This window comes from Trematomus bernacchii, unplaced genomic scaffold, assembly GCF_902827165.1.
Source record: "Trematomus bernacchii unplaced genomic scaffold, fTreBer1.1, whole genome shotgun sequence".
Lineage (NCBI taxonomy): Eukaryota > Metazoa > Chordata > Actinopteri > Perciformes > Nototheniidae > Trematomus > Trematomus bernacchii.
In genome coordinates, this window is record NW_022987723.1 from 561312 (window position 1) to 573816 (window position 12505).

General features: G+C 38.2%; 2 protein-coding genes across 3 annotated transcripts in view; both read right to left on the reverse strand.

Annotated features, from left to right (window-relative positions):
• The window catches only part of znf106a (zinc finger protein 106a), a 33753-nt gene extending 25536 nt beyond the window's left edge, over window positions 1–8217 (reverse strand). Inside the window, exons 1-3 of the mRNA XM_034144403.1 lie at window positions 8143–8217; window positions 3410–3493; window positions 1967–2028 (exon numbers count right to left, since the gene is read on the reverse strand). Of these exons, the coding sequence (XP_034000294.1) occupies window positions 1967–2028; window positions 3410–3463 (116 nt within the window). The 5' untranslated portion in view covers window positions 3464–3493; window positions 8143–8217. The remainder of the gene's footprint in view (window positions 1–1966; window positions 2029–3409; window positions 3494–8142) is intronic.
• Window positions 8218–11667: 3450 nt separating this feature from the next.
• The window catches only part of pacc1 (proton activated chloride channel 1), a 10024-nt gene continuing 9186 nt past the window's right edge, over window positions 11668–12505 (reverse strand). For both annotated transcript variants that reach the window (XM_034144421.1, XM_034144420.1), the window contains exons 7-8: window positions 12501–12505; window positions 11668–11866 (exon numbers count right to left, since the gene is read on the reverse strand). The exon at window positions 12501–12505 is cut by the window's right edge and continues 103 nt beyond it. In XM_034144421.1, the coding sequence (XP_034000312.1) occupies window positions 11705–11866; window positions 12501–12505 (167 nt within the window). In that variant the 3' untranslated portion in view covers window positions 11668–11704. The remainder of the gene's footprint in view (window positions 11867–12500) is intronic.

Consider the following 12505-nt stretch of genomic DNA (forward strand, 5'->3'; position numbering starts at 1 on the left):
TACTTCAAAAAAAAAAAGTCTTAATATAAAATCAGGAGAGGAGAATACTCAACAATCCTTAATAAAAACCGAATTCTTCTATTTGTCACAGATCAGGAGGTCGCTAACTTAGTAATTTTGTTCACAATAAAAATCTGTATCATCCTGATCTTGGGTTATTTTTGTTCTTCAGAGGGCCATAGGTGGCGGGAGCGCGGCAGGAGAGGAAGGGAGGCTCAGCACCTCAGCCTACTACTGCTTCATGATGGTGTCGCTGCGCTCTGAGGCTCTGTAGGAGGAAGTGTCTGTATTTGATCTCAGGATCCACCCCCCCCTCTCCCTCTCAGAGCAGCATGTGTTATTAACCCCCAGCCGGACCAATCCCACAGCCTCTGCAACCGGAGCCTCCTGCAGCTGCTCTCTTCAGAAAAACCTCTCCCAAGTATGTCATCCTGTGATTCTGCGCGAGGCTCCGTTTTCTTTTTCAAATCTGTGTCATGGCAAGCTGCCATTTCTCTGACCTCTGGTGCAGTTGGCACCCTCTTCATCGGTCAGATAGTGTTACTTATATTTATTTGACTAGTTATTTCGCAGCTATGGCGATAGGAGTAATGCAGCCAGATTTAGTGATGATGGAATTGCAATTTGTCGACCTTACATAGAGCTGTAGCTACGTTCCTTTCCTGGACAAACATCATCGAGCTCTCTAGTAAAAGTATATTCCTTGAAACTACACAATATATCTGGATGCAAATTGTAACCATGACTGTTGAATTTCAGTTTGATGTTTATTTTATTTATTTCATTGACTTTTATTTATGATCTTGTACTTGTGTTTTCTATCATTGTTATAAGCCAAGAAAAGCCACAAGTACAATGTGATTTTTCTGTTTTGTTTCTCCATTATGTACAAACTTAACTCAATAAAAACTCAAGTTTAAAGCTGCAGTGATGATACATTTACATCAACAATGTTGCTAGTTGATTAATAATGATAGTACTTTTTCACGCAGAAATGTCAGTAAATGTATTTTTGTATATTAATATCCTGATTTTCTCTATTTTACCGACTAATAAAGTGAATATCTTTTGGGTTAAGGACTGACAAATCAAGACATCTGAAGACTTCAAATTCGACTCTGACAGACTGGGCTTGACTTTCTTTAGGCATATTTGAGACCAAACCATTACTCGATTAAATTGGTAAACACTCAGTAGATCAATTGGTAATCCTAGATGCATCTTGTACAAAAACAAGCATGTAAAAGCAAAAGGAAATCTGCATTTAACGGGTTTAACGCCTCTATAAAGTGGCAAATATTTGATTTTACACTTCATTTTTTATTTGAATTTAACAAGATATATTTTTCTATTAGGAACATTTGACCCTAAAATCCAGAACAGGATAGAAAAACCCCCCAAATGGCCTCTTATCTTCTCCTTGAATACAATGGAACCAGACGGCACGGTGCAAAATTAACCAGCCGCAAATGACCCCCAAAAAGGCGCCATCTCTACATGTCTCTACTTGTTTATATGAAATCGCAGTAACGTAGCAACGACTCGGCCTTCATACAGTGTTTGCTGCACACGTCCCTCCCCCTCAGCGACAGGCCGCATACTTCACTAATCTGCACGGCCGTCACGAGATAGCCAGTTGCCTCCTCTCGGTCATGCCCGTTGTTCCGGAGAGATTGTGTCTAAATATATTTGCCACAAGCGAGACAGCTGCCCATAAATCCAGCGGCTCGATAACTGAAACGAACACGTGCCTCGTGACCCAAATACATTTAGACGAATCTCTTGATACAAAGTCAAACCCTTTGAATTAAGTTTAAAGTAATGTTTTAACTAAGAGGAAAAAGAAAGGCCACATTGTAATACTAAAACTGGGGTTTAACAGTTTCTATAGAAATGAAAAACGGGTGAAATGTGGGTCATGATACATAATATGTGCATATTTTGCATTTTTGCATTAACAACTCACCTTCCTTTGAGCTTCTCCAGCTCTCGGTGGTGCAGCATGCTCCTCATGTGTTCATCCATCTCCTGCAGACACACATACAGAATTAAGTATTTATTTAAGGTTTGCTTGATTAGCAAGGTGGTGCATTACACATTATAGGTGCCAAAGAGGAGGAATAAACATGTCATTTAGTGATTTCTGACTTCTCAGACAAATTGATGGACAAGATATTTGTTTTAAGGGGAAAATATTCTTATTTTTAAGCTAAACAAACACTTGAAATACTTACTTTTTGGAGAAATAATGAACATAAATAGATTTTTGTTGGATAGCAATTGATAATAAACCTTAACAAATCCCAACAAACTGTGAAAACAATATTGCAGATTATCTGTTAAACCGTTTATATTCATTTTGTCAGCTCGTGCCTGAGCTCCTGAATTAAAATCATACAGTATTATTTACACATTAATATTGTATATATTGAAAGACAAGATGTTTATTTAATTGGAAAGCTCTCCTTCTCTTTAAGTTAAACAAAACACTTAAAATACTTATCAGGGTTCATACACTTTTTCACCAATGATTTTCCAGGACCTTTACCTAATTTTCCATGACCAAAAAAATTACTCTCAGCGGTACCACTGAAAATGGTTTATTTTAACATGGAACAGGAAAATAAGGTCTGCATATGAAACATGTTGTGCCTATCTAAAACAAATCAAATAGTAGGCTTACTAGCTTCTACACGCTAAAGCAACTAAAATCTCTCAGCAGCAAAATACCTCGTCAGTTAAATGCCATTTTACGTTTCATTACTATACAATACAGTATTTATTATCATTATAGTATTACTATTTTGGCGATTAGATAAAATATAAATTATATTTGATGCAACTTTAGTTACATTTCCATGACTTTTCCAAAACTTTGGGGAAAATATTGTTTTCCATAACTTTTCCAGGGCCTGGAATTAGCATTTTGAATTTCCATGACTTTTCCAGGTTTTTAATGACCGTAAGAACCCCGACTTAATTTTTGGTGAACATTTTTAAGATAAAAAGATGTTCTTTGGACAGCATTTGACAAGTGCAAAAGGTGTTTCAAACATTGAGTAATTAAGATAAGATAAGATAGGGACATGTTTGTGTTGCAGCAGCATAAAAATACATGGCATTGTACAATACAAATTAAAAGACAAGAAATAAACAAGAAAGTAGAAAATATACATGTTGAATTGACAAATTAACAATAACAAGATATAAGAAAGGTATTATATTTACATAAGTATTAACCTTCTTAAAAGAACATTTACTTAAATCCGAACAAACTGTGAAATCAATATTGCAGATTATCTGTTGAACCTTTTATATTCATTTTGTCCGCTCGTGCCTGAGCTCCTGAATGTCTGAATTAAAATCATACAGTATTATTTACACATTAATATTGTATATAAAGTTTTACCTGCTTGGAGACGTGGACCGTTTCGCACAGGATGCACTTCCTGTCTCTCGCCATCTTGAACACGAGTATTAAATCAGTCCATTACTGTCGAGAGAGAAGAGAGAGAATTACATTAAATAAATCACAGCTTACAAAAGGACAAAGCAACACAGTTCTGTAAATTAACCTGAATTATAAATATATTTTAAATGTGGTTGGGTGAATGTGGTTCAACCGTAGTTGGATCTTGTCACCATTCAAAATAATTCTGTGAGTTCTCGTCACACCAACAACATGGAGGGAGCTCAAAGATTATTTTCTCTAAACAACCACTCCTAAATATTCAACAACATACCTCGGTACCACCGCCCGAATGTCAGCAGAGTTCGACCTGAACCCTGGGGTCTAATAACAGCCTGCTGAGGCGGCGGGGGCTAAGTCTGGACATGTTGGTCGCTCTCAAACAGGGACACTAACGGCAGCCCGGAGGCTTTCTGCACCAACACTGCCCTCTCAAGATGCTTCTGGTCATGTTTCTCAAGACTCAAGGCTTTTATTGTCATGTGTACATAGCTACAGTGTTAGTTATATCAATGACATTCTTAGGTCACAGGCTCTTCCATCAGTGCAACACAATAAAACAGATAAAATAGTGCAAGTAAATACAAATAAACACACGTTGCATACCGCTATTTTATTGTCTTTTTCGGACACCTTAAAATACTGCCAGACTGGTGAAGCCATTTTGGCGAGCTTGTTTTGCCGCACACAGAGAAAAGTCTCATGTATATTACGTCATGCGATTGGCTCTCGCGATCGGCATTTTTAGCGGCCGATCGATCGGAGCATCCCTAAAGAATAGTCTATATACAAGTAATTGGAATATTGATATATATAAGTTGCAAACAGATGATTGTTATGGATGGATGTAGGGACCAATTGAATTTAAATTCTAGGTGCATGCCTTTTTATATAATGGTGTTCTATTTTCTTCGTCTCTATATCTATACTTTGATGTAACAATGTACATTTCCACCATTGTGGGACGAATAAAGGAATTCTGATTCTGATTGTTCTGCGTTAAAATGTCACGGGTTTAAATGATTTGAGGTTGTAAAAGTTCAGAGGAAAGTTTGAAAGCACTGTGGTGTATTTGTAACAGCATTTGAAATGTGTAAATGACAACAAACCAAGAGGAAACTTCTCGGTAGAGCAGCAATGACTAGCGGACTAATCGATTACATGACTGGACTGAAAAAGATAAATATATATTGTTTTGGACTGAAAAAATAAGATATTTAAAAATATAACTTATAGTATATTATTATATCATAAGAATAATTATTATTCCAATGAATGTATTTCTCATTATTTTTGTTTGTATGAACACGGTTTGGATTACATGCATCTCTAATACTGTATCATCATAAATGCAGATGTTAAGCACAAAAAAAAGTAACGTTTGGTTATATTGATTTTTTTTAAGGTCAAATGTGTTTGTACAGAAAAGGAAGATTGACATTTTGCTTCGCCTTCATTCGGTAAATACCCACAGAAGTAATGATTCTTGAATATAAAGAAGATTATCAAGATCAAGCCAGGGTTTTGTGTCTCTTTGACTTTAAGAAAGCCAACTGGGCCAAACGCTTCGGAAAAGAAATAACCTGACGAGGCTTCCTTCTTTCCATCTGCACAACTCTCCTACAACAATAATTGACTTATAAATCAAAATAGAATGAGCTTCATTAGGACCAAGAGGAGTGTCTGGAGATCCTATCATCTTCATAATTTAGGCCTATATTCTGTTCATTACATTATCACGTCCCACAATACCTCATCACCATTTCCCTATCCCTGCAAGAGGACCAGAGGGTAGCTATTAATAATAGAAGCTGCATGATGCATGGGTCATGTTTCCTCTCAGACGCTGAATATCTACAGAGCTGCACACAGGACAGGGAGAGACATCGAAATAATCTGATATTAGGGACTGAGCCGGTAGTTACGGTATAACTGTAAGACGGTCTGCCAAGCCTCATACTACCACCTGAGGAACATCTCCAAAATACGACACTCCTTCGCCAAACCGGACGCAGAAAAACTGGTCCATCACCTCCCACATTGACTACTGCAATTCTCTGCTTGCAGGCATTCTGACAAAAACCACTCAGAGACTGCAATATGTTCAGAACGGTGCCGCCCGGATACTCACAAAAACATGCAAATCAGAGCATATCACCCCCAATCTTCCCTCACTCCACTGGCTCCCTGTAACCCACCGGATCAACTACAAAGTCCTCATAATGGTCTTCAATGCCATCAACCACACTGGCCCCACCTACCTACCTACAGGAACTGCTAACGAGACAACATTCACATACCTCACGCACACTGAGGTCAGCCAGCTCCAATCTCCTGGCTGTTCCGCGGACAAAACTGGTCAGCGTGGGAGAGCGTGCTTTCTCCTCCCTGGGTCTGTGGAATCAGCTTCCAGAGAACATACGGACCTCTGCATCACTCTCAGTTTTTAAGAAATGCCTCAGGACCCACCTGTTCCTCACCTAGCGCACTCGAGCTGGTTTCTCCATTCTTACCTACCCTACCTTTAACTGTAGGCAAACACACAGAGGACAGGGGAAGGCGTTTGATGTGGGAGTATTTCAGAAAAACCACCACAGGGCTTTCCTCTGCAAACATAGTGCATGTACGGGAAATGAGAAACTGCCTCTGAAGTTAAATAGTTCAGAGGTTTTGTAGCTTGAGGATATCTCAGGTAGTACACATACACAGTCAACCCTGTCTACACAAAGCAGTTCAACAGGCCCCTAAAGCATGCAAAGTTAATGTAGGCAATAACAGGCAATATGTCCTTTCCAAATGATCCAGAGTCCACTCAGAAATGGACGCTTAATAAAACCAAAATACAATGTTATCACGGATATAGAGCTGCAAGAAGTGTTAGGCGACAAAACAAGACATTTAAAGACCACACCTTGGAGAAGCTGGGAATTACTTTTTAACATCTGACCAAATCATACATTGAAAGAAATCTCCTATAAAGCTGTAACTTAAATAAAACAATAAATATGTTTCCACAGATTTGTCCAGATACATACTACCCTTTCCTCCAAAGAAATATTTAAAATAATCATGATGTTGGAAATTGAGAGTACTAACAAGTCTACCAAGTAAGTTTTGTATACATAAGCATTAGGCTGCATATCTCAAAAACACTTTCTTTACCGTTCAGAGTTTTAAAAAAACTAGCTTTTGACTAACTTGATAACCTAGCAAAGGATTAAATGGGTCATATTCCATCTAGGGCTGAACGATTAATCGATTTTAAATCAAAATCGCGATTTTAAATTATGCAATTATCAAATCGCAAAGCCTGCGATTTATTATTTTTTTTATTTTTTTATTCTTCTTGTGTGTCAGTCATCCACACCAATCAGAAGTGGCCCATGATAGAAGGTGATAGACAGATTGATCTAATCCCCTGCCTAGTGTTTTTGAAAGTGCCTGCCCTTTTCCAAATGGCTTCCAATGGAGCTTTCCTAGATGGTTTGGTGAAACAAACCATCTGAGTCAGGTTAGTGATGCTCCATCACATGTTTCTATTACAGGGTGAATCTTAAACTGAAGCTTGACTTTAAAAGCAACCCAACGGAAGTTTCATGTAAATTTAGTTCTTTCACTCGTAGCTCGGGCTGTGGGGGTGCTAGAGACGGGAGCACATTGATACGACCTTCCTAGCCGGAGATATGGCCGCATTTTAAAATAAACTTCCGTTGGGTCGCTTAAAAACAAATATCGCAAATCGAATCGCAATATCTGTCAGAAAGATCGCAATTAGATTATTTCCCCAAATCGTGCAGCCCTAAATCCATCTCATCCACTGAATATATACAGAGCTGCAGACAGGACAGGGAGAGACATCAAATTAATCTGATATTAGGGACTGAGGTACTTATGTTAAAACTGCAGGCAAACACACAGGGGATAGAGGAGGATGTTTGATATGGAAGTATTTTAGGAAACCCACAACAGGGCTTTCCTCTGCAAACATAGTGCATACAATGAAAAGGACAACTTGTCTTTGAAGATTCATCGAGTTGATAAATCTCCCTAAAATCTACCTCAAAGCCAATTGTCAAACAATAAACAGTAAAAAAAACGTCTGCACAAAGCAGTTCAACAGAAGAGGTTAGGTGTTAAATTAGCTTTTTGGCTAACTTGGTACATGAGTTTATCAACAAGTCACATTACATTTGAGCAGCTGGAGTTACAATACGAATTATAACTGATGGTATAAAGCATGCAAAGTTAATAAGCTGCAAAAACAACACTTTCTTTACAGTTTAGTCAAATAAAAAAACACTATCTTTTGACTATATTGGTGAACTAGCAGATGATTGAATCGTTGTTTGTTGTTAGCCTAGCTGTGGCTAGCTGCTCAATACTTTCACATAAATAATAACAGGTCATTATGAATTGATCTAGAAGCAAACTAAAATGATAAGCACACGTACAAAAGTACGACTTGACTTCTAACATAATTAAATGTAACTGTAAAGTAAGAGCTACAGTTAGCTACTAGGTTAGCATACTAGCAACAACATGCTATCCGACGACACAAGCGTACACCAACGTTTCTTTAGGTAATCAATGATTTACTAAATTATAAAAGCGTGAGGGAGTTCTGCTAAGTCATAGTGTCTTTTATACATTAAACATATATGACTGTTTTCTACCTTTAAAACATCCAGATGTGTCTGAAGCTACAGCATGTTTCTCCTCCAGCGCGAAGCTAAAACAACAACATCCGCCTCCTCCTCCCGAGGGGCGTTCAGGAGCCTCGCTCGGTGCTCGGAAAAAAACGAACGACGCGTTCAGTGTCGTGAAAAATGATTGTACGGAAGAGGATTAGGGCCACATGAGGAAAATAAATTGGGATGTGACGATGTGACCGTCTACAGAATATAGAAGTATAGGATCATAAAATCTCAATTATACAGATCTGGGAGAAAATCGTGTACTTTAGTAATTGTGTAAATACTTTATAAGTTACAAGCATAGGGTTACAAGTCCCGCATTATTATGTTTTTGTATAAGTACAAAAGTCTGATCCTCACAATATGTACTTGAACTACTCATAGTAAAAAAGTACACACTATCAAGAATGGCATATTCAATTTGATGTATGTATTCATATATTACTGGATTATAAACATTGATGCGTGTAGGTCACATGTGTCAAACTCAAGGCCCGGAGGCCAAATCAGGCCCTTGGTGGATTTAATTTCGGCCCGCAAGATAATTTTTAATTAGTATTAGATCTGGCCCGCCGGTATATTGCACGCACACCTTCACTCAATCCTGAGGGTTTCCTCAGCTCAGAGCCTGACCCCAAACATTGATGAACTTGCACCCAAGATGAGATGCCAAGTATCTGGCTTGAACTAGCATCACAGAGCAGCAAACTGAGTTTTAATGGATGTTTCCTTCTGCACTTTGTTTCTTGAGACAACAGGGCATGTTTGTTTTTTTCTTTGCGGGAAATTGTTTTTTGAATCTGTTGTTGGCCTGTGGAAAAATGTAATCATAAGAAATGAAAATGAAAAGCTGCAGATAGAGCCATAAGAAATGAATGCAACTGATTGTGTAATGTTGTTTTTATAGGCAATCATTTAAGCTTTGTTAGTTCCAGGTTTAATATGTGCAATAAGTTCATTTCAATAAGTTTTGCAATAAACATTGAACCAGTCCGGCCCTCGACTAGTAGCCTACCCATTTTTACATTTTGGCCCACTGTGTATTTGAGTTTGACACCCCTGGCTTAGGTGTTCATCCCTTTAAAGCTGCAGCTGGTAAAGGTGGGGATAGTTTTAGCAACCTTATAAACTGCTGAATAGCTAATCTTATAATATTACATAAATATGTATTAGATATGTATATGTTTTGTCTAATAAGCTGAATCTTCAAAGAGACGTATTACTTAAGTTATCAAATGATTGAAGTAGAATAAAATAGCATCAATTCAAAGTATACTTAAGTAAAGTACAAGTCAGTTAAAATCAGGCAAATGTTCTTAGTTATCTCTTCTCACTTATTCTGCACACACACTTTTATCTGATGTGTGTGTTTCCTGTGTGCGTGTGAGTTTGCATTATTTACTTATACTTTGTGAAATTGCGTAACGACAGGCCGGATGTGCGTTGAGAACTTAATCAGATTTGGAGTTGTTCTTCATTTTCAGCACACGATTCAGGCATACAAATATATTTTTATTTCCAAGACAACACAGCGTGAGAGATACACACTTGAACAGGAACACAATTAAACACATTAATTCAAGTACATTTGAACAACAATCGGCAAACATTTGGACACAAAAGACACATTTCAGAAGGAACAGAAGAATAAAAGCAGTTCATAATAATCCCTTTGGAGTTGTCAGAAATATTACAAAGCTCTATGACAGGGGTGTCAAACTCAAATACACAGTGGGCCAAAATAAAAAAGGGGCCTGACTGGTTCAATGTTTATTGCAGAACTTATTGAAATGAACTTATTGCACATATTAAACCTGGAACTAACAAAGCTTAAATTATTGCCTATAAAAACAACATTAAACATTAAATAATCAGTTGCATTCATTTCTTATGGCTCTATCTGCAGCTTTTCCAGAGTCATTTCTTATGATCAAATTTTTCCACAGGCCAACAACAGCTTCAAAAAAACTATTTCCCTCAAAGAAAAAAACAAACAAAGTGCAGAAGGAAACATCCATGTAAACTCAGTGTGCTGCTCTGTGATGCTAGTTCAAGCCAGATACTTGGCATCTCATCTTGGGTGCAAGTTCATCAATGTTTGGGCTCAGGCTCTGAGCTGAGGAGACCCTCAGGATTGAGTGAAGGTGTGCGTGCAATATACCGGCGGGCCAGATCTAATAGTAATTAAAAATTATCCTGCGGGCCGAAATTAAATCCACCAAGGGCCGGATTTGGCCCCCGGGCCTTGAGTTTGACACATGTGCTCTATGACATGATACTTTCTTGAAAAAAGACATAAAAAATTAAAACCACATTATTCCCTTCAGAATAAGACGATAAAATCCAGCAACTTTTTGACCACAAGGTTCACATTTTCTCCGTTTTAGACCTGAAACAGACATACCTTAAAACATCCTGAATAAAGCTAATAAAGTACATTCAGCTTTCAGAAACAATTTCATTTATGTGCGTACGAAACATTTATATAATACCTCTTATTTTGAAATGCCACTTTAAAATCCACTGAATTCTTGTCGATTTATGGGGGAGAAATTATTAATCTGGCGGCAGTTTTATAATCTAACAAATGTTAAATAGTATTGATAATCATTACCAATCATTACATAATGATTACAAGAGCACTGCAACCACATGTATATGGTATTTAATATGCTGTGTATATCTTTTAATATTAGTAGGGTGGTCTAATACAATGTTTTCTCACTTTTTCTTCATATTTGACATTGTGATTTTGATGGATTCTCTGTAGATATATATATATATATATATATATATATATATATATATATATCTACTGTTGATATGTGTATTTACTGTTTATATATGCATTCTTAATCTGCTGCTACTGTAACAAAAATAATTTCCCACTTTGAGATCAATAAAGAACATTTAATCTAATTTAATCTACATTTTCAGGATAAAACTCACTTCAATCAGGAGAGACGGTTTTGATGTAAGAATACATATTTATTGCCAGGAATGCACAAATGAATGTAATGGAGTGTTTGGCGATTAGGCCCCGTTGTGCAGGAGTATCATTCGGGAGGGGAGAACCGATCCGATGAAACCCCCCGGGGTCTAGACACTGGTGGTGGTGAATGGATGGTTGGGTCGGTCTGAAGGGGAGTGGCTTAGCTTGACCCTGGTGGTGGTGAATGGATAGTTGGGTCGGTCTGAAGGGGAGTGGCTTAGCTTGACCCTGGTGGTGGTGAATGGATAGTTGGGTCGGTCTGAAGGGGAGTGGCTTAGCTTGACCCTGGTGTTGGTGAATGGATAGTTAGGGTCGGTCTGAAGATTTAAAAGGGGTTAGCGGAGCGCTATGATAGGCTTGTGAGAATAGAACGAAGTGATTGGTTAAGCTGGGGAGTGACGCCCCTGATCACTTATTGAGAGGAGAGAGAGTAGAAATATGGAAATAGTAAATGAATGAGTAAAGACGGTCATCCTGGTTGAACTTGCGCTGAGCTTCATTTGTATGATTAGTCCCAGTTTACCATCAGTGTGTTTCTGGAACAGTCTCTCACTGGATTTGGTTCAGCTCCCGAGCTTTATTCCTCCGATGCCTCTTCCGCATTTTGATGATCCACTGGATGGTGAGTTTGGCAAAGTTAGCGGCTTTGAAGAGAGCCATGAAGACGCCGCAGAGGATGGCCACGGTGTTCCAGGGATTAGCCGTCACAATCTGTCCGTAAATAGGGAACGTTTGGGTTAAAGGGGACCTATTATGCAAAATCCACTTGTTCATGTCTCTTCTACATCAACATGTGTCCCCTCTTCTTCATGTCTCTTCTACATCAACATGTGTCCCCTCTTCTTCATGTCTCTTCTACATCAACATGTGTCCCCTCTGTGTAAAGAGACTCTGAAAGTTTCAGGAACAAAGATTCTCTCTCTTTTTGTCCTGATCCATTTATATAAAAACCTGTCTGAAAATGAGCTGATCAGATTTTGGCCACTTTATGATGTCATAACGATTCTTTGGCTTGTGTAACCATTAGCCAATCACCAACCAAGGTAACCCTGTGAAAGGGGTACTAGAGCACCATTGTGTTCTTTTTAACCAAATCTCTCTCAGAGGGGCGTGGGGAGGGGCTCCTTATTTTCATCTAAAGTAACAGACAGAGAATCAGCACTTTTGAAACAGGGCTGAAACAGAGGGGATTATGGGATGCTACAATGATCTGTTTGGTGTTTCAGCCAATCAGAGACAGGCTCTGTATATATCTGAGACCTGTGATATATTGATGAAAAACAGTATAATAGGGGACCTTTAAATATTGATAAACGGAGAGGGCAAAGAGACGTGGAGAACTCACCAGTC